Below are 23709 nucleotides of genomic sequence, written 5' to 3'. Positions count from 1 at the left end.
AGCACAGCTCTTCACAAATTCTTGAATCTTATCAATATTGGAAGGAAGTCGACTAGGTATCATTTTTCGTCGATAATTATGTATATATATTTTTTCTTATGTAACTGACATCAATCGTAGTAATTATTTCAGGAAAATTAGCTGCAAGCTCTTGGCGAATAATTTGTGTTGGTTTTTCAGTATATTCTCTTCGGCTTTACGTTTACAAGAATTAGAAACAATTTTTCGATCTATCTTCTGACGATCTGGTTCATGTTTATGTTATAGGCTACTTCTAGTTATTGTAAAATTTGCCCCAATAGTAAACAATTTCGCACTACAAGTTGCTTTATTACCCCCAGAAAACTTCTTCACTTTTTAAAATATTCACCTTATAAAAAATAATATTTTCAAATAGGTACCAGTAAAGGTTTACCGCGATTACTTTCTATTAAACATGCCATTTTTGTCAAAATTCCAATTATGACTAAAAATAAAATACTATAATTAATTAATTAATTATTATAGGTACCTACTGTAATTTTATAGTAGATAAATAATTCCCTTGGATGCCTTTTAGTAAAATCTACCTGAAACAACCATTTCAGTTTTGGTGAGGAAAATACCTGTAGGATTATGACATACCCTTCCAAACGCAGGCAAAAAATTATTTTGGTAAGGAAATTACACCCGCCGATTCAACATCTTTGTTTAGAGCCGCATTGGATAGAGACAGATTTGCCGGTTTAGTCGGTAACCTACACTAAACGGCACAGCACTACGGGAAGAAGAATAAAGCGAGCCAGAGAAGAAGCCATATTGGTTGCAGATATTAATCTACCATAACACAAATAGAAATGGGCGAACAAACAATAGTTTACATGAACTAATCATTAATAAACTAAAATTTTTAGTGCACCTTGCTCGCTTTTGTTGACAGATCTCTCAAACGAGATATTTGTATCCTCTCTAGTTTAGTTTTAGCCACAAGCTTATTTAGATTAATTTTAAATCTTTCAATAACAGAATTGTGATAACTGGACTATAAAGTAACAAAACATGTTTAAGAAATACCTGCACTACGCCATTCGTGTCCTTCCAAAACAGACGCAGTGGTATTTCCCAGACGTATCTGTTTATAAATATCAACTCTTTCAATACATTCACTCATAATAAATTCATCACAATATCAAAAAATGTCAAAAATAGGTTACCTTTGTTTTTTAAGTATTTTGACAATTGTCTTTACTGATCAATCGAATTTTAAACATGACATAAGGCTAGAATTGATAAATCCAGATGTGTGCGGACCATATTATTGCTCCAACAAAAAGTATGCGTGCTCAAAAGTCAAGTGCTCAGAAAACGAAGTAGAAGGACATAGACCAGAAATCTGTCGATGCTGCGTACAATGTTACAAAAAACTAAGTAAGTACTCATTTGGTTTAATACTCTGATGATCTTTTGCCAGCTTTTTTTGTTAGCTTGAAATGGTCTGATCAAAATTTGATTATTAATAATATAAAGTCAAAATGCAATTCGGTACAGGTTGGATCAAATTTTATATCAAAGTTAAGGTGAAAACAGAAGATAATTTGAAAGCAAGTATGCAGGGTGTTAGTAAATGCTTAGTAAAGTATGAAAAATTTTAAGGGCTAATTCTACATGAAAAATTAATGCCGGTTTGCTCGATGAACATACATGTCCGCAAATGCTTAGTGTCCGAGATACGGTGTGTTGAAATTTTTATTTTAAACTACCAATTTATTTATTGCTCTAAGACCAGTTGAGCTATGAAAATGAAATTTGGTGAGCTTTAGGAGGTACTTATTACGCATTTTTTGACAGACAATTAAGAATTTTGTATTTATCATTGGCGCGCCTACGGGTTATGGTCTGAATTTTTTTAAAGAAAAAACTAGTACGCCACTGAGATATTTCTCATTATAAATTATTTTTACATTCCACGTCTAATTTATGATAAAAAACTTTTTTGCCTTTTTTTTATATGGTGCACCGTTTTTATGCAGAAAAATAAAACATCTTGACGCGTATTTTTAATTTTTTTAAAACATTATCAAGAAATATACAATATAATAATACTAAACTGGAGCAATAAGAGAAAATATTACTAATAAATTTTAACTAGGTGCAGAGCTACAACAAATGTTAAAAATGACCTCCTTTAGCGGTTAGAGAAGAATTTTTTATTCATCATTGGCACGCGTACAGGTAATGGTCTGAATTTTTTAGGAGAAAAATAGTACCCCACTGAGATATGTCAAACTAAAAATAATTTTTGGATTGCTGATTCAATTTATGACCAAAAATTTTTATGCAAAAAACAAAACATCTTAACGTTTACAAAGTATTTGAACTAAGTTTCTATGCATATGGAAACTACCTCAAATACCTACATTTTAAGCGTTAAGATGATTTATTTTTGTTGTATAAAAACGGAGCCTGGTATGAAAAAAGGCAGGAAAGATTTTTTGTCTTAAATTGAACGAGGAATTTAAAAATTATTTTTAGTTTGACATATCTCAGTGGTTCACTATTTTTTTCTTCAAATAATTCAGACCATTACCCGTACGCGCGCCAATGATAAATATAAAATTCTTCTGTTACCTGTAAAGGAGATCATTTTAAACATTTCTTGCAGCTTTGCACCTAGTTGAAATCTTATTAGTAATATTTCTGTTATTGTTCGAGTTTAGTATTATTATATTGGATAGTTGTTCATGATGTATTAAGAAATGAAAAATACGCGCCAAGATGTTTTATTTGTCTGCATAAAAACGGTGCACCATATGAAAAAAGGCAAAAAAGGTTTATTATCAAAAATTAAACGTTTAATTTAAAAACAATTTTTAATTTGAAATATCTCAGTGGCGTACTATTTTTTCTTTAAAAAATTCAGTCTATTACCCGTATGTCAAAATTCTTAATTGTATGTCAAAAAATGCGCAATAACTACCTTCTAAAACTCACCAAATTTTATTTTCATAGCTCAACTGGTCTTAGAGCAATAAATAAATTGGCACTTTGAAATAAAAATTTCAACACCCCGTATCTCGCAAACGAAGCATTTGCGGACATATATTTATAGAGCAAACCGGCATTAATTTTTCATGTAGAATTTACCCTTAAAATATTTTATACTTACTTACTAACACCCTGTATATGATTTATTATAAGGGGACCATTGTTTATATAATGAAACAGGGTAATTTTTTAACACAATTATCTTTATTAACTGCTGCGGTATACCCTATTCCACGAACATACGTCTGTTTTGGATTACTTCGACAACGAATATTTTACTGTGCAAAATAAGAAGAACGAAAGTAAACTGCAAATTACATTGTTGTTTATTGGAATAATTATTAGCGCCATTTACTTTCGTACTTCTTATGTTGCATGGTAAAATATTCGTTGTCGAAGTAATCCAAAACAGGCGTATGTTCGTGGAATGGCCCATAACTAATATTTCTATAAAGCTTAACGATTTTTTTCTATAAAGTTGAATGAAAACGCTTTCACTTAAAACTTACTAAATTAAATTCGACCCTTATTATATAAATATAAATAAAGCTTGAAAAATCAATTTGCAAAAAAATATTATTTGCACTATAAAGAAGCATTATAAAACATTTTATTTTGTAGAAAAAGTTGCGTTGTGGTACCAGTGTAAGGCAAAAAAATTGGTTGCAAAATATTCAGCAGTTTATTAAATATTGAATTTGTTTATTGAATGTTATATTGTATATTAAATGTTACTATTTTTTCAATTGCATAAACCTGTTGTTACCGATTAGCCTAATAAAATAAAAAAAAGTCAAAATGTAAATTCGTACAGGTTAAAATAAATTTTATATCAAAGTTTAAGTGGGTACAAAAGATATTTTTAAGAAAGTATCCAAATCATACAAGGGGATCATTGTTTAAATAATTAAAAAGTGGTCATTTTTGCAAAAAAAATACTTTTTTAACTGCTGAGGTAATTCACTTATTAATGAAGGTCTATCGGATTTTTTTCTGCAAAGTTGAAGGGTAAATATTTCACATAAGACTTACTAAATTAAATTTGACCCCCTATTTATTTAAATAATTGTATATAAAACTTTAAAAACAATTTGCAAAAAATTATTTTTAGCGTTTTAAATAAGCACTATAAAATATCTTATTTTGCAGAATAAGTTGAGCTATGTTACCAGTATTAAGTAAAAAAAAAATGGTCAAAAAATATTTAATATTTTTTGAGATATTGAATTTATTTATTAAATGTTACTATATTTTCAATTGCAAAAACGAAGTTGTTGCCAAAGAAATATTCACCTGTATTAAATCTTATTATTTTTGTTTTTATTTATATTTTCGATAAATGTATTGATAAATTCAAATTTCAATTAAACTTTCCCCTAAAATGGTATTTGAAAATTATTCAAATTTGTTTATAATTTGTTTTTTTAATAACGTCGCGGGGATGAAATATTTTGAAATGCCGTTTCGATAATTGGGTTCCTGGGAATTTTTTACTAATTAACGAATTTTTTTGTCTTTTTTTCCATTTCTTTTTTTTTTCTTGGAGTTATATTACAACGGGCCCTTTTAGGGTTAAATTTTATTAAGAATGTCGAATCTCTGAGTTGTAGATTCTAGACCTAAAAATATTAAGATTTAACTAAAATCTCTTAAATAAAATGTGGCTACTTACTGAATTACAGGGTGTTTTATTTAAAAATTATTGTTACCAAGTACTTTAAAACTATTTGACGTATCCTTATCATACTTGACAGAAAGTGTGGATATTATACACCCTACTAAATTGTGATTAATAAACGTTTCTAGCTAGTGCCAGAGGCGTACGACAGGGTATAGTGAATGATTGACCCTTCCCAAATTCTACGCCACTGAGTGAATTACTATTTTAGCGAAATTTTTCGATTCTCCAATACTTTGTATGCAAATAACTTTATTGGTATCGATAAAGTCATCAGTTTGAGAGATATTTGAAGTATAAAATGAATGAATGAATGAATCAAAATAACTATGCCGTTTCATTTTTAACGTCCAATATCTCGAAAACTAATGACATAATCGTTACCAGTAAAGAGTATATTATTTACATAGAAAGTATTGGAGAATCTAAAAATTTCGCTAAAATAGTAATTCCCTCAGTGGCGTAGAATTTGGGAAGGGTCAACCATTAACTATCCCCTGTCGTACGCCTCTGGTAGTAGCTAGAAACTTTTATTTATCACAATTTAGTAGACTGTATAGTACCCACACTTTCTGCCAAGTATGATAAGGATACGTCAAATAGTTTGAAAGTACTTGGTAAAAATAATTTTTAAATTTTTAAATAAAACACCCTGTAACTCAGTAAGTAGCCACATTTTATTTAAGTGATTTTAGACCAATCTTAATATTTTTAGGTCTAGAATCTTCAACTTAGAGATTCGACATTCTTAATGAAACTTAACCCTAAAAGAGCCCGTAGTAAACTAACTCCAAGAAAAAAAAAAAAAAAAGAAAAGGAAAAAAGACAAAAAAATTCATTAATTAGTGAAAAATTCCAAGGAACCCAATTATTGAAACGGCATTTCAAAATATTTAATCCCCGCGACGTTATTAAAAAAACAAATTATAAACAAATTTGAATAATTTTCAAATGCCATTTTAGGGGGAAGTTTAATTGAAATTTGAATTTATCAATACATTCATCGAAAATATAAATAAAAACAAAAATAGTAAGATTTAATACAGGTGAATATTTCTTTGGCAACAACCGCGTTTTTGCAATTGAAAATAGAGTAACATTTAATAAACAAATTGAATATCTCAAAAAATATAAAATATTTTTGGACCAATTTTTTTTTAATTAATACGGATAATATAGCGCAACTTCTCCTATAAAATAATATATTTTATAGTGCTTACTTAAAACTCTAAAACTATTTTTTTGCAAATTTGTTTTTAAAGACTTATGTATAATTATTTAAATAAATAGGGGGCCAAATTTAATTTATTAAGTCTTATGTGAAATATTTACCCTTCAACTTTGCAGAAAACAATCCTATAGACCTTCATTATTAATTGAAGGACCTCAGCAGTTAAAAAAGTTTTTTTTTTGCAAAAATGACCCCTTTTTAATTATTTAAAAAATGATCCCCTTGTATGATTTGGATACTTTCTTGAAAATATCTTTTGTACCCATCTAAACTTTGATATAAAATTTGTTTCAACCTGTACGAATTTATATTTTGATTTACATGTAGTGTAATTTTATTTTACTAGACTAGATAGAGTTTATACTTTTATAAAGTCTCATTTTTTGTTTTTATATACCTATATTTGCGAAAAATGGATCTAGAAATCAAAATTTTGATTAAACTTCGCTCCAAAATGGCGTTTGAAAATTGTTCTTATTTGTTAATACTTAACTTTTTTTAATCACGGGATTTAACAATTTTAAAATGCCGTTTCGGTATTAATGTTACTCACAATTTTTCAAACATTAAAAAAAGTTACTCTACAACAATTTTTTCCTTGGATAGCTTTTCCCGTTTTAGAAATTCATAATTTGTGTATTTTTCAATATGAACATCTAAAATTACCTGAATATATCTATCATCATCATCATCATCATCATTTTGGTTGGGCCTCGACCTTCTCAAGTTTCTACGCCATTTTGTTCTGTACCTTGTTTGCATTTTCCAGTTGCCGACTCCGAGTTATTTTCCGAATATATCTTTGTACCTCAGAGCTAAACTGTATTAACTTCATTTTTTTGAAAAATTGTATTATTTCACTTTCAAAATAACACACTTCACATCTTTCATATGCGATACGATATAAAATCCTATTTAATGTGGTTCCGAAGATAGGCAACGTTAAAGTGTATTAAGTCCTTCTGTAGCTCCGAGCTAAACAGTCGTTTACACTTAATACCCAGCAAAATAAAAGTATTAACTCCATGGAACCTTGTAAAACCGCGGCGTGCTACTGGTATTCAGTATTCTGTGGAAAATAAATGAAAGTAAAACTAAATGACTTCAAGGATTTTAAGACTCTTTAAAAAAACGAAAGTAAAACTAAATGACTTCAAGGATTTTAAGACTCTTTAAAACAACAACTGTTTTAACTGTTTACCTTATATTATAAGGAACAAGCTCAGCAGAATACAGACTTTCGTATGTCATATGTTGTCCACTTGGAAGTATGTATGTAGCGATTATTTGGGATTACTTTTTTCAAAGCTAATTTTAATTCCAATCTGTTGATCTTAACAGAAATCCTGGGCGTGTTGAGTTTCCTGCGGCTCTGCCTGTGAATCACGATAAGCGAAAGGAATTTCATAATTTTTATAAAAACTGATCCCACACCGATAAAGTAGATGAGGATTTATAAAATTTTTCCAAAATAATTGTAAGTGAACAACACTCATGTTCCTTTGGGTTTCGTTTTTCGTTAGTTTTGTTTACTCATTTTGTTTTATAGATTATTGTTATTTCATTTGATTCAAAAAAGAAGTGTTCTTGACTAAATTATGTTTCATGTATCGTATTATCTCCAAATTATTTATTCACGTGTGTCAACTTACCATTATATTAACTCCCGAACATGGTAATTGTTTTCATGCCAAACAGTATTAACTCCACGTTTTTTCAAAAAATTAAAGAGGTATAAAAATAACAAATACAGTAATATATGTCATTTATACTTATCAAATAGTGTTTATCACATATTTGAAAAAAAAAAGAAATAAAAATTGTATTTAAAAATTACTGTTTATATTTCTTTTAAACTGCTCTCCTGTAAAATTTCAATTTTGTGAGTTAATACAGTTTAGCTCTGAGGTACAGATTATACCCTACTACTTAACAATACTATTTATACATAATATAATAGTAATTAGCAATTTTAGAATATTTAAATGAAAACAGTTTATCCGAAAAGTGATGGGGGAAGTAGTTTGCAATAGTCCGGTTAAGAGCGTAGGCGCAATATTTCAAGCCAATGCTTTTTAAATGAATTAATTTTTTCGAATCCTGAGAAAACTAATAATTATTTTTGAAAAATATTTGTGGCAATTGCATTAACGTCACAGCAATAAATTTTGTTTGACAGCTCTACAAGCTTCTTGTTCACCATGAAAATAAATTTCCATCTCTTTCTCTGGCTCATTCTGTAATGCTCAAAGAAAATTACGAGAGCGTTAAAATGGTGCTTCAAGTGTTAAAATATGAAGAATACACCTGGCCAGTGATCAAGGTTTTCAAAATGGTTGGTTTCCTGGTGGGAATGCAATACGGAGACACTAAATATCCGTGTTACCTTTTCTTATCGGATAGTAAAGCCGATGCACTTCACCACCAGCAGCTCTCATGCTCTCATCGGAGCGAGTTGCTCTCATGCTCTCAAATGTGTGGCCTCATCACTGTTTAATGCCTCCATTGCCCATAAAATTAAGTCTCATGAAGCAGTTCGTACAGGCTTATCGTCAAGATTCTAAGGCCATTCAATATTTAAAATCATTTTACCCGAACCTGTCAGAGGCAGACAGTTACAAAGAACTTATTTCTAATATACTTGACAGCTTTAAAGTAATGTATTTTTTTGTATTCTTTTAAATTTTTTTGGGTTTTATATGTGCGGCCTTTTACAAAAAATTAATAAAAATATATAAATCAAAATTTCTGAATTATATATATTTTTATAAGTCAATAAAACACTTTTAAATAAAATTTGAAATTTTGTTCTGGTAAGTATTATACAATAAAAATATTTTTTCTGTCTTTAGTTCGGCATAAGTAATCAATAATCAAAATCAGAGGTACAGGACTCAGATTCAAAATTCGTGTTGACCTTTGTTATTTTTGTTTATTCGGTGTTAATCTGAAGTCCGAATTTTTTTATTATTAAGTAACAGTAACGAGTTTAAAAAATGATTGTACTACGCCATTGGTGTGTCCTTCCATTTTATTTAATACATATTCACAACAACACAGACGCTGGGGTATTTCCCAAACCTACTTATTTGTTTATAAATATCAACTCTTTCCAAAATCCAGTATTGTATAAATTCATCACAAAATGGCAATTATAGATTATATGTATTTTTTAAGTATTCTGACAATTGCTTTTAGCGATCAATCGAATTTTAACCCTGACATAACGCTAGATGTGATAAACTATGATGTGTGTGGACCACATTATTGCGACAACAAAAAGTTTGCATGCTCAACAATCAAGTGCTCAGAAAACGAAGTGGAAGGTTATAGACCAGAAATCTGCAGCTGCTGCATCGAATGTTACAAGAAACTAAGTAAGTAGTCTTCTACTTCTTCTTCTTTTTGTATAGACATTACTCTGTCTGTTTTTTCAATGTGCCTCTAGTAAGTTGTCGTTCCATCGTTTTCGTGGTCTTCCTAATGATCGTCTTCCTATTGGGGAACCGTCTCTCGCTGTCCTGACTATCCTATTTGTTGTCATTCGGCTTATGTGGTCATTCCATTTTATTCTTCTGTTTCTTACCCAGTTATTAATGTTATACACTTTGCATCTACGTCGTATATCTGTACTTCTAGCTCTGTCCCATAGAGGCTTACCATCGATTTTTCGAAGGGTTTTCATCTCCGCTGTTTCGAGCAATCTTTTTGTCCTCTCTATGTCGGGGGGTCGTGTTTCTGCCGCGTATGTCATTATTGGTCTGATGACTGTTTTGTAAATTCTGCCTTTCATTTCTTTTTCGATATTTTTATTTCCCTAAAATTGTGTCATTCAGGCAACCTGCGGCTCTGTTTGCTCTATTCACTTGATCTTCCACTTCTGCTTCGAGCCTTCCGTAGCTAGATAGTGTGATGTCTAAGTATCTAAACTCCATCACTTGTTCTATTGTCTGACCTTCCAGCTCCAATTTACATCTTATTGGATCTGCTGTTATAACCATGCATTTTGTCTTTTGTGAGGAAATTAACATGTTAAATTTTCTGGCGATTATGTTGAATTGGTGCAACGTACGTTGTAAATCATCTTCACTTTGAGAGATTAGTATTGCATCTTCCGCATAGGAGATTATTTTAAGTTGTTTTTCTCCCATTTGGTATCCTTTTTTAGTTCTTACTTTTTTTATTATTTCGTCCATGATCAGGTTGAACAATAATGGTCTCAAGGAATCCCCCTGTCTTATCCCATTGCCGGCTTCAATTGGGTCAGTTAATTCATTGTCCACTTTTACTTCTATTGTGTTGTTCTGGTAGATGTTTTCGATCGTTTTAGTTATTCCTAGAGGTACCTCTCTCGAGTATAACAAATGGATAACGTCCTTTAATGTGACCTTGTCAAATGCTTTCTTAAGATCCACGAAACATAAATATGCCGGTTTGATGTATGTTGTTGGTTGTATGTTGTTGTATTGTAATGATTTCTCTTGAAGTTGCTTCATTATAAATATAGCGTCAGTGCATGACCTTCCCGACCTAAAACCTTGTTGTTCTTGTGCTAATATTATAATTTCATTCAATTTGTTTGTTATCACTTTGTGTTTAATAAGATAATTCCTCTGTAATTCTCCGTGTCCGATTTGCTTCCTTTTTTGAAGAGAGGTATCAGGATCTCCATTCTTGTGGTATTCTGTTTTGTTCTATTTTTTTTGTATTAGTTTTAATAGTTATTTAGTTAGATCTTGTTCTCCGTACTTTAGGAGCTCGTTCGATATTCTGTCCTCTCCTGGAGATTTTCTGTTTTTTAATTTTCTTAATGCTTGCTTTACCTCTCCCTCCTCGATGTTTATTTCTTCGTTTGTTGTTACTTCAGGTGTTGGTGGTTCATTATCGTCGCCTTTAGCAAATAGAAATCGGAAGTAGTCTGCCCATGTTTCCTTCTGAATGTGTTTCGCTTTTATTAATTCGTTCATCTCCTTTCTTTGCCCTCTGATCGTTCTCCATACTTCTTTTGGTGTTCCGTAGAAATCGTGTTCCATCTGTTTTGAGAAACGCTGCCAGTGCTCCCTTTTTATTTGCCTCACTAAAGTATTGGTTTAGTTTCTGATTCGTTGTGTTTATTTCGTGCTATATTCTAAAAAGGCTTTCTTTTTTCTTCACATTTTATCTTAACTACCTCTCTAAACCACGGGGTTTTCTTCTTTAATATGTGAATATTTGTTACTTTTCTCTCTCCAAGTGATTCTGTTGCAGCGTTGATTATGTTATCTTTGAGTTTTTGCCAGCTTTCATCGAGGTTATCGTTTTCTAATTTTCCATTCTCAGCCATAATCTTATCAGATATTCTTTTCCTTAGTAAAGTAAGTAGTCATTTGGTTTAATTCTTTGCAAAAATTGTATCGTGCTGTAAATAAAATATTACTTTCAATAAATCCATTAAGAATAATTTACTATTTTCATTGGAAATAAGCCACAATTTTGCTTTAAAATAAGTTTATTTTTGTTAATGATTTCCACTTTGCAAATCGTTCTCAAAATTTCTGAAGTGAATATATAAACGTTAAATAAAATTATTTTAAAGTCAAATTGTGGCTTATTCACAATAAAAATAGTAAATTGTTTGTTCCCTACAAAATACATGCCCTAACCACCTCAGACGTCATATCTTAATATATTTTACTACATTCTTTTTTCTACATTCGTCTTCTCCATACTGCACGCCATTGTCATTTACTGCTCCATAGATTCGCCTTAGTGCTTGTCTTTCGAATATTACTTTTTTTAGAGTCCAAGTCTCTCAATCATCTGATAAGACTGGGCGTATTATTGTTTTGTAGAGTTTTATTTTCAGTGTTAATCTTCTTCATGCATTCATCAGGATTTATTCATGGAGGTTTAGTAGGGCTATTTGCACTTTCAAAACGTATGTAGGGAATAATTCAATTTCATTCCAAACCATCCACGAATGTCTCTTAGTCAAGATATTCTTCTACGTTCCATACTTCTATGTCCATCTCTTTGTCATTGAACTATAAACTGTTTATAATAAATATGATGTTAGGTTCAATTTTCAGTCTTTCGAGCACTGCTAGATTTGTGACTATCTGTCCAGGACACCCTAAGAATATATTAGTAGCCTCACATTTCGAAGGCTCCTTTAAAGTGACTATTTAGTGGTCAGCTTTCCACACCGTTTATTTATATTGTTTGTTTCTATACCCTGTAGTTAGGTTCCGGAGAGGTGCATGAAAGAAAATTAAATTTTTCTATTCTCATACTACACTCAGCACCAAAAAACGCACCACCTTAAAAATGGAACATTTTTGATGTCTCGTATTTCCTAAACCTGTTGTCCGATTTGAGTAGTTTTTTTAGTATATTATAGATTTATTCTTCAAGAATATCGATGTAATAATATTATTGCTAAAGAGGTAAGTGTCATTGTATACCGGGTGTAACAATGATAGTGTTTTTTATTCATCAATACAGGGTGTTTCTAAATAAGTGCGACAAACTTTAACGGGTAATTCTGCATTAAAAAATAATGACCGTTTGCTTTATAAACATATGTCCACAAATGTTTCGTTTCCGAGATACGGGATGTTGAATTTTTTCTTACAAACTGACAATTTATTTATTGCTCTAAAACTGGTCGAGGTATGCTAATGAAATTTGGTAGGTTTTAAGAGGTAGTTATTGCGCATTTTTTTACATACAATTAAGAATTTTATATTCACCACTGGCGTGCATACGGGTATAAACATTTTAGATACATCCCGTATGCACGCCAATGGTGAATAAAAAATTCTTAATTGTATGTCAAAAATTGCGCAATAACTGTCTCTTAAAACTAACCAAATTTCATTAGCATATGTCAACCGGTTTTAGAGCAATAAATAAATCGTCAGTTTGTAAGAAAAAATTCAACATCCCGTATCTCGGAAACAAAACATTTGTGGACATATGTTTATGAAGTAAACGGTCATCATTTTTTATGCAGAATTACCCCTTAAAGTTTGTCGCACTTATTTAGAAACATTCTGTATTGATGAATAACATGGCCAGTTGTTAAAGTACCTAACTTTTTGATTATACCACATAAGCGAATGAATCAAAAAGCAGAATATTAAAAAAGCCTAAGGCTATAGTCAAGTCTTAATTTCAATATTTTATATACGCTAGAATATTCCACAGAGTGTTCCAAACTTTGAGGAAAAAACACACTAGCATTGTTACACCCGGCGTACAATTAAACTTACCTGTTTAGCAATAATATTATTACACCGATATTCTCGAAGGATAAAGCTATAATAAGCTAAAAAAAACACTAAAATCGGACAACAGGTTTAGGAAATATGAGACATCAAAAATGTCCCATTTTTAAGATGGTGCGTTAATTTTGATGCTTAGTGTATATGTATATTGAGGGGATCAGATTCTAAGGGGTACAAGTGATAAAATGGTTCAATTGAGAAAAACGAAGTCAAAGTTAAATTTACATAGTAAATTCTACAGCAAATGAATCACTTATGAACTTATTTTGAATTAATTTTATACCTTTTATTTATCTAATTGTAAAAGCCTTTGTAAAGTTAGTATTTTTTATTTTCATTCAAAATATTTGAAATTCGGAAAAAAGCGTTCGCACTTGTACCCATCTGCTTAAAATTTTGCACTTGTTTCTCTTTTCCACATAGGTACCTTACGGATTTCTTAAATTCTTAAACTAAAATTAAAGAAAAATTAGGTACGTAAAAATTAAACATTTTTATTTATGAGAACTTACTTGGTACATTTTGTGTTATTATTTCACTTATTTTGGATACTTTTTTAAGGGCTTGATTTGCAAAGATATTAAACAAATCACCAAAAATAATATCCAACACCTTACACGCAAAGGGATACAAGTGAAGTTATACCTGTTTGCCGCAAACTGTTTTTAAATATTTCGTAAGTAGTCAAACTAGAACCTGCGATATGTCGCCACCAGTAGTTTAATTAACCTGTATCTCTTTCCTACTAAATAGGAAGTAGTAAATGGAAACGTTTCGGAATCTCAAATTCATATTCAATAAACGGGGATATTCCTATAATAGCTGGTATTCTAATATAAGCGGATGAAACTGTATTATATTTTTACAAGATTTTAGAATGTGTTTAATTTGTATAACAATTTTACCGTTATATACAACATAGTGATCTCAACAGAGAAAACTAAATCAGACTACAGAGACTCAACTACAGAGACGATGTAAGCTTGTCGTAAATAACAAAATAATAGAAAAAGCGATGGAAACTGAATACACGGGAATAAAACTGTCAAGCTACAGAAAAGGGGAAGAAGAAGTACAAAAACAAGTAAACATGGCGAACAGAGCAGCAAGATGTCTCAATAACACAACCTGGAGGAACAAATACTTCACAACTGAAACGAAAACCAGGATATATAAATCAACAATAAGACCGATAATGACGTACATAGCGTAAACAAGAACAGATACAGCAAAAGACTGTAGGAAACAGCAGAGATAAAAATCTTATCAAAAATAACAAACCAAACTCTAAAAGACAGAGTAAGAAGTGAGGAAATACGAACAAGATGTGGTATAGAGGAAAATAAATATGTGGACCAAAAGAAGAAAAATAGAATAGAATTAAAACATAGAAAGAATGACAGAAAATAGAATAGTACGAATACCAAGAGACAAATCGCGAAATGGGAGATCATTGGGACGACCGAGGAAAGGGTTAGACAACGTCAATTGAGGGTAAAAATCGAACTAAAACAGGCTTGTGCATATTTATAAAGTAGAAAGAAGAAGAAGAAGAAGAAGTTTACCGTTTATTTTCAATCCATATTTAAGTCCTCTTCAAATATTTTCCGGTGACTGTTGATGTAAAATAGTTAGGGAATCAGGAATTCAACAGTTCAGAATTTCCCACTGAATTTCCTATACCCGTTTAATGATTCACCACCCTGTATAGGTATTTTTCTTCAAAGCCAGACTGATATTCTATTTTTAGTTATAAGCGAAACAACCAGTTTTAAAGGCAGATTCAAAAAATGTCTTTATGGCAAAACCCTACGGGTTTTTCCATCCACTCTTTCTTCTCCACCTCTTCTTATATACGTATCAGAAAGGTAGACAATGAACATATCGACTTTAAGAAGTTAATCAAAACAATGCCGATCTGGTCAGTAAATTGTTTGATATTAATAACAATGGTTTTCGTTGTTACACAAATACAGCCACAAGTCAACGTCGAAGCAGCTAAGATAGATCGTGAGTATTGTCTTAATTTGTGTGCCACGGCATTTTTTATTTGTCCACCATTAAATTGCACAAGTAATCAATTTATACAGAGCATACCAGAACGTCTCGAAAATGGTAGATGGAGCAAGGAAGTTGGAAACTGGCGACCGTACGAAGCGAAGAGACCAAGAGGAAGACCTCAAATGCGCTGGAGCGATGACATCAGAAGAGTCGCAGGACCAATGTGGAAACGCCTCACACACAACAGAGATGAATGGCGAGAAATGGGAGAGGCCTTTATTCGACATTTCGAATAGAAAAAAGGCTATAAAAAAATACCAGAACGTTGTAGATGTTTTTCTGAAGCTATTTCCTTGTGGCATTTTTATAATTACGTATTTTTTATGGGAAATAAGCCACAATTTTACTAAAAAATGAATTTATTAACGTTTCGAAGCCCAAATCGGGTTTCGTTGTCAAAATACAAAATTCGAAACGTTAATAAATTAATTTTTTAGTAAAATTGTGGCTTATTTACCATAAAAAATAAGTAGTTGTAGATGTTGTGCGGGATGTTATACGAGATTAGGTAAGAATCTTTCTTTTAGTGTCTTAGTTTGTTTTGCTTAATTTTATCTATATTTTAATTTTAATATTTCACTTTTTTGAAAAACATTTTTTTTTGGAGCTTTTGGAAACATGACACGATCTGAGAGGGGGCCATGGACCACCCTAGAATTTAAAAAAAAATTGCTGATTTTTCGCTACTATTGGCTGCACAAATTTCAATATAATTGCTTTTTAGGATTTTCATGCCATAAGAATGCCACATCCATTTTCATTAAAAAATCTCTAAAGGTTTTCGATATATCGGAAAAAATCGATTTTCATTTTGTAATTTCAAAGAGCCGTAACTTTTTTTGCGTTCATATTTGTACTAAGGTAAGTTAGGTTCAAACGAATTATTTTTGGTCACAGAATACGTGATTTAATTTATGACCTGTATTTTTGTTACACCCTGTAGTTTCCGGTTACTGTTGATGTAAAATAGTTAGGGAGTCAGGAATTCAACAGTTCAGAATTTCCCACTGAATTTCCTATACCCGTTTAATGATTCACCACCCTGTATAGGTGTTTTACTTCAAAGCCAGACATATTCTATTTTTAGTTATAAGCAAAACAACCAGTTTTAAAGGCAGATTCAAAAAATGTCTTTCTGGCAAAACCCTACGGGTTTTTCCATCCACTCCTTCTCCACCTCTTCTTATATACGTATCAGAAAGGTAGACAATGAACATTATCGACTTTAAGAAGTTAACCAAAACAATGTCGATCTGGTCAGTAAATTGTTTGATATTAATAACAATGGTTTTCGTTGTTACACAAATACAGCCACAAGTCAACGTCGAAGCAGCTAAGATAGATCGTGAGTATTGTCTTAATTTGTGTGCCACGGCATTTTTTATTTGTCCACCATTAAATTGCACAAGTAATCAATTTATACAGAGCATACCAGAACGTTGTAGATGTTGTGCGGGATGTTATACGAGATTAGGTAAGAATATTTCTTTTAGTGTCTTAGTTTGTTTTGCTTAATTTTATCTATATTTTAATTTTAATATTTCACTTTTTTGAAAAACATTTTTTTTTGAAGCTTTTGGAAATATGACACGATCTGAGAGGGGGCCATGGATCACCCTAGAATTAAAAAAAAATTGCTGATTTTTCGCTACTATTGGCTGCACAAATTTCAATATAATTGCTTTTTAGGATTTTCATGCCATAAGAATGCCACATGTCCATTTTCATTAAAAAAATCTCTAAAGGTTTTCGATATATCGGAAAAAATCGATTTTCATTTTGTAATTTCAAAGGGCCGTAACTTTTTTTGCGTTCATATTTGTACTAAGGTAAGTTAGGTTCAATCGAACTATTTTTGGTCACAGAATATGTGATTTAATTTATGACCTGTATTTTTGTTACACCCTGTAGTTTCCGGTTACTGTTGATGTAAAATAGTTAGGGAGTCAGGAATTCAACAGTTCAGAATTTCCCACTGAATTTCCTATACCCGTTTAATGATTCACCACCCTGTATAGGTGTTTTTCTTCAAAGCCAGATATATTCTATTTTTAGTTGTAAGCGGTATTAGTTATAACCAGTTTTAAAGGCAGATTCAAAAAATGTCTTTCTGGCAAAACCCTACGGGTTTTTCCATCCACTCCTTCTCCACCTCTTCTTATATACGTATCAGAAAGGTAGACATTGAACATTATCGACTTTAAGAAGTTAACCAAAACAATGTCGATCTGTTCAGTAAATTGTTTGATATTAATAACAATGGTTTTCGTTGTTACACAAATACAGCCACAAGTCAACGTCGAAGCAGCTAAGATAGATCGTGAGTATTGTCTTAATATGTGTGCCACGTCACGTTTTATTTGTCCACCATTAAATTGCACAAGTAATCAATTTATACAGAGCATACCAGAACGTTGTAGATGTTGTGCGGGATGTTATACGAGATTAGGTAAGAATCTTTCTTTTAGTGTCTTAGTTTGTTTTGCTTAATTTTATCTATATTTTAATTTTAATATTTCACTTTTTTGAAAAACATTTTTTTTGAAGCTTTTTTAAATATGACACGATCTGAGAGGGGGCCATGGACCACCCTAAAATTTAAAAAAAATTGCTGACTTTTCGCTACTATATTTGTTTTTAAACCAGGAGGAGTAATTCAAATTTACCGCGCCGTAATGCTTGTTTCTAATTAGTCCAACCCCAGGCAAGTTTACACCACTGTTTGTAATTTTGACACTAATGACATTTATGAAATTTTGGCACTTCTGGCACTTTATAGGTTAATTAAGTTATATTAGCGATTTTTGTGTTTTCTGTCCTATTTCTTTAATTTTTAGATTTTCAGTCTGCTTTTATACAGGGTGTCCCGAAAAGAATGGTCATAAATTATACCACACATTCTGGGGTCAAAAATAGTTCGATTGAACCTAACTTACCTTAGTACAAATGTGCTCACAAAAAAAGGTTACAGCCCTTTGAAGTTACAAAATGAAAATCGATTTTTTTTCAATATATCGAAAACTATTAGAGATTTTTTATTGAAAATGGACATGTATAATTCTTATGTCAGGAACATCTTAAAACAAAATTATAGTGAAATTTGTCCACCCCATAAAAAATTTATGGGGATTTTGTTCCCTTAAACCCCCCCAAACTGTTGTGTACGTTCCAATTAATTCATTTTTGTGATACCATTAGTTAAACACAACGTTTTTAAAACTTTTTTGCCTCTTAGTATTTTTTCGATAAGTCAGTTTTTATTGAGATGCGGCTTCTTTTTCAATATATTTGCGTAAAAATTTTATGGGGGTTTTGTTCCTTTAAATCCCCCTAATGTTTGTGTACGTTCCAATTAAACTATTATTGTGGTACCATTAGTTAAACACAGTGTTTTTAAAACTTTTGTCTCTTAGTCTTTTGTTCATAAGTCACCTTTTATCGAGATGTAGCTTCTTTTTCAAAATATACCTAAAAATGTAAATTATAAATAAATTTTCAGATTATTAACAGGTCTCTATAACCGTACCTAACCATATACAAATATGTGGTGGATTCCACAAATATTCAAAATATCTCGATAAACACTGGCTTATCGAAAAAGTACTAAGAGGCAAAAAAGTTTTAAAAATAATGTGTTTAACTAATAGTGCCACAATAATAATTTAATTGGAACGTACACAAAAGTTTGGGGGGGTTTAAGGGAACAAAACCCCCATAAAATTTGTATGGGGTGCACAAATTTTACTTAATTTTTTTTTAAGATATTGCTGTCGTAAAAATGCCACATGTCAATTTTCAATAAAAAATCTCTGAGAGTTTTCAATATATGAAAAAAAATCGATTTTCATTTTGTAACTTCAAAGGGCTGTAACTTTTTTTGTGTGCACTATTGTATATAGGTAAGTGAGGTTCAATCAACCTATTTTTGACCCCAGAATCTGTGGTATAATTTATGACCAATCTTTTCGGGACACCCTGTATAAAAAATAGTTGTTTTTAGAACTCTTTAGCGACGTATTCATATAATATCAGATTTATGGAGTACCGTCGAAGGCCGACATGATCGACCAAAAAAGATGTATTTGTTGACTTTTCTAGTGACTTTCTCGGGTGTGAATCTGTCTTTTTAGTTTACTCCTCTTGGATAAAAAATAAGCATAGACAAATAAAATACATACTTTAATAACGATAAGTTTTGAATGTCATTAAGGCAATCAAGAGTGTATGAAAAGTGGCATAAAACTCACCACAAACTTATTTTTTAATGGAACACCCTGTACATTTTTACAGTTTTAGATTTTCAGTAGTAATTGCACAAGAGCTCTAAAATTATCGAATTTTTCCCGAGTGACACTTTGACTGTTTTAATTTCACGACCCGAAGGGGAGTGAAATTATGTCAAAAGTGTCACGAGGGAAAAAATTCGATAATATTTTTAGAGATCGAGTGCAATTTGTTGCAATTATTTCATGAATAAAACTGTTCAAAACCAAAATTTTATTGTAATTTATTTATGTAAGTACAAATTAGTACAATTAAACACACAGTGTTGTTATAAATATTTGACGATTGAAAGTCATCACTTTTATAATTTATTTTTAAAACATTCATTGTCATTAATGTCACTGAATGTATTTTTTCGTAGCAACGAAGGGCATCTGACGTAATATACTTGACGACGGGATATTATCAAAAATTATCAGTTTAATTTTTATTTCTGTAGCTTTCTATTGGTCAGAATCACCTATGAATGAAATAATCCTCGATATTCTCTTCAATATAAAGTTTTGTAATATTATACGAGGCAATTTTAAAATAATTAAAGACAATTACGATTACGTTTTTTTATTAGTGTCGTAGCAATATTCACACCCTGTAGAATTGAAGCGATTTGATATAAAAAAATACATTTATATTCAAGTAATTTTTAATATGGTCTATTATTGTAGAAAATTATTACAGCGAAATCTTTAAGTTTGGTATAGAGGATTGGTCGAAACTCGGAATGAGTATTTTTTTAAGTTGAAGTGGAAGTGGAAGTGTAGTTTTCCTAAATGGAACACTCTGTATTTTAATCTTGTAGTAAAATGCTACTTTGTGGAACTTTTTTATTTCTTAAGCATTCCTTGTACCTAACTTCTTCAGTTTGTGGTTATTCGTGATTCTTTAGTCCAAACAAAAATTGCAACAAAAATTACGTGAAATTTTATTAGAATAACCGTGAAAATATTCAATGCAAAATAATTTTTCGAAAAAAATTCAGATTGATCCTTAATTTATTAATATTGGATGAGGTATTAAAATGCTTATGTAGTTAGGATTCTTAGCCAGTAAAATATGTATTATTAAAAACAAAAACATAATACAGTGCGGCGGAATAAGTGTTGCCCCCCCCCTGTTAACTTGTTTATTTTTAAGAATATAAGCAAAACGCTCGGACAGGTCGATTTTTAAACTAACCATAGTATATTTTAGCATCAACGTTTCGAACTTTACGCGATCCCTCTTCAGGTGACAGGCATAACTTTGATTTTTTTAAATGGTAAAGTACATCATGTGACACCTCATTTAACAGCTTTTAAAATACTGATTTCAAAAATGTATAATACTTTAATCCTTTTTGAGATCGCAGGCCCAAAATTTCGATCGAACTCTTTTTAAACGCATTTATTTTTTTCGAGTTCTGAGAAAACTAATAAGTATTTTTGAAAAATTTAGAATAAACAAAAAGTTTCTTTTGAATGATATATTTGAAATTAAAAATCACACTAAATTTTCTCTTCTTTCCACCACTGTGACTTATTAAAATAAACATTATAGGAGTTCTCAGAGACTTTGGACCATCGAGAATACTGTAATATTTCATTCTGCGTTTAAATTTTTCAAAAATATTTATTGGTTTTTTCAGGATTCGAAAAAAATGATTGCATTTTGAAAGAATTCGACCGAAATTTTTCGCCTACGCTCTCAAACAGGATTAAAGTATTATTCATTTTTGAACTCAGTATTTTAAGAGCTTTTAAATGAGGTGTCACATGATGTACTTTCCCATTTAAAAAAAATCAAAGTTATGGCTGTCACCTGAAGAGGCATCGCGTAAAGTTCGAAACGTTGATGCTATAATATACTATGGTTAGTTTAAAAATCGACCTGTCCGAGCGTTTTGCTTATATTCTTAAAATAAACAAGTTAACAGGGGGGGGCAACACTTATTCCACCGCACTGTATGAATTTTTCTAATGATCAACTGATTAGTATGGTTTTGTGCTAGGAGTGTATGTCAAAATATGCTACTAGCAATAAGAATTTTGTCACCAGGAATTCCCTGATAGCCGACAATCAAGATGAGAAACTTTTCAAAGGTTAATAGAATGAAAGAAGACTAAGTTTGAAATAAGACTAAAATTGAAAATGGTTATTCATTTTGGTTAATAGAATGATTTCAACAGACTAGACATATTTATTATAGGAAAACGGTAGTACTAATATGCGGATCCTCAGTGACACTGAAGATTACATTTATTTCATTTTCTTCATTTACAATAGTTGTTAGATTATTTTTCTCGTAATCAAAGTTTTCGGTCCGTTGAAACTGTTCTAATAAACTTCGAAAACTTTCTTTTTTTGATTGTCGTCAATTAGGGAATTGCTGATGATAAACTCTTATTACTAAGAAGCACATTTTTGTTCTTCTTCTAACACAAAAATCATATTTTATTAATCAGTTCTTTATTACAAGAATTTATATAAGTAACAGTAGCAAAGTAACTGGAACTACAAAAATATAATTTTATTAATATTTTATACACCAGGCATCCTAACTACTTTGGTATTTTGGTATCTGAGCCATTAATAATAAATCAGGAATCAGTCTAGATTAATGTCTATTTTTTCTACAAATTATTTATATACACTGGACCTTACTTTTTAAACTTTTCGGCAGATGATCCCTAGTATTTACGAATGACACCAAGAAACTCAGAATAAGTACAAGTGTACTTATTCTTATTGACTCAAGTGTTACACTGTTACAAGAGATTTTCTCAATCTAGTTTTCCTGTTTTTTTTATAAAGCCATAGGGAGTAGTTCTGGTAGATTTTTGACATAAAGCGGGTACATTAATGTTAATTATTTTAAAATTGGACTTTCTAGCGACTATCTTTTGACTATCAGTTAATTTTTATTGTATTCACTTTTATTTGTCAATATCTTCAGGCTGGTCTCTATTTATAACCAAATATTGTAACATTTACTTTACTAAACTAATGGTATTATCTTATTCTAGGTGAAGGAGACAAGTGTGGAGATGATGACGAAGCTCTTTGTGACCGCGGATTAATATGCAAAGAAAATGTGTGCCGGAAGTTTGAAGCCCAGCCTTTGTAAAGCTCTTTGTAAAGCACGTTTTATATACCCAACGAATAAAATATGTCTAAATAATTTTTAATAAATAATATTTTGTACGTAGACTGTTTATTTTTGCCTTCTTCTTCTTCTTAAGGTGCCTATCCGTTACGGATGTTGGCGATCAGTATGGCTATCCTAACTTCTGAATAGTCCGGTTGTCGATGTATTAAACCACTTTCTCAGGTTTTGAAGCCAAGATATTCTTCTTCTCCCTGGTCCTCACTTTCCAAATACCTTGCCTTGAAGAATGAGTTGCAACAAGCCATATCTTTGTTCATTCCTCATAACATGGCCCAGATATTCTAGTTTGCGCTCTTTGATTTTGTTAATAATCTCGCATTCCTTGCCTATTCTACGTAGAACCTCAACATTAGTCACACGAAGCCTCGGAAAGTGTCCAGGCCTCTACTCCGTATAATAACGTAGAAAATACATAGCATCTGATGATAGAGATTTTGGTTAAACAAATATACACGTCACAGTCAACATCCCTGCATCTTTGCATAAGCACTTGGACAGCGAATAGAGCCTCTCGGGTGCCTAAGGCATCGCGGAATCCAAACTGCGTCCATGATACCTGTTCTTAGCATTTTTTTTATATTCTGCCGTGTATCACTCTCAGAAACGTTTTGAGTAAGTGGCTCATTAGGCTAATTGTTCTGTAGTCTTCACATGTTTTGGCATTTAATTTTTTGGGTAAAGTTACGAAGGTCGACTTTAACCAGCTTTGGGGTATTTTTCCAGTAACGTATATTTTGTTGAATACAGTTGTAATCCATTTTATTCCTTGTTCATCCATAAGTTTTAGGAATTCTACATAAAACTGGTCAGGCCCTACAGCTTTACCATCTTTAGTTGTTTTAATAGCTGACGTGACTTCTTCAATGGTAATCGGGGGTCCTGTTTGGAATTTAGTGTCTTCAATGGTATCCTGCCTTTCATCTGCAAAAGTTACTTCCACATATTTCTTCCACTTGTCTAGTTTTTCTTCCACACTTAACAGTGGTTTGCCTTGTTTATTTGCCAAACACCCAACTCT

At 31.3% G+C, this 23709-nt stretch overlaps 1 protein-coding gene across 5 annotated transcripts; it reads left to right on the top strand.

Moving 5' to 3' along the window:
- The first annotated feature begins 1094 nt into the window (after positions 1 to 1094).
- On the top strand, positions 1095 to 22730 carry LOC114330561 (uncharacterized). 5 transcript variants are annotated; one of them, XM_050643440.1, is made up of 3 exons: positions 1142 to 1407; positions 9132 to 9310; positions 22549 to 22730. In XM_050643440.1, exons 1-3 carry the CDS (start codon positions 1379 to 1381, stop codon positions 22647 to 22649), a joined length of 309 nt encoding a protein of 102 aa, XP_050499397.1. In that variant the 5' UTR covers positions 1142 to 1378; the 3' UTR covers positions 22650 to 22730. The 5 variants fall into 5 exon arrangements, with proteins under 5 accessions (XP_050499385.1, XP_050499397.1, XP_050499383.1 ...); XM_050643428.1 differs by lacking the exon at positions 9132 to 9310 and having other exon boundaries at positions 1095 to 1407; XM_050643426.1 differs by lacking the exon at positions 1142 to 1407 and having other exon boundaries at positions 9033 to 9310.
- The last annotated feature ends 979 nt before the right edge of the window (positions 22731 to 23709 follow it).

Source organism: Diabrotica virgifera, chromosome 1 (genome assembly GCF_917563875.1).
Source record: "Diabrotica virgifera virgifera chromosome 1, PGI_DIABVI_V3a".
NCBI lineage: Eukaryota > Metazoa > Arthropoda > Insecta > Coleoptera > Chrysomelidae > Diabrotica > Diabrotica virgifera.
This window is presented reverse-complemented; position numbering and strand designations above follow the sequence as displayed.

Excerpts from the sequence above, each read along its gene's own strand:
- LOC114330561 (XM_028279936.2), top strand. The coding sequence starts at position 16,472 with ATGAACATTATCGACTTTAAGAAGTTAACCAAAACAATGTCGATCTGG. Across the intron at positions 16,737-22,548 it reads GGGATGTTATACGAGATTAG|GTGAAGGAGACAAGTGTGGA; the intron begins GTAAGAATATTT and ends ATCTTATTCTAG.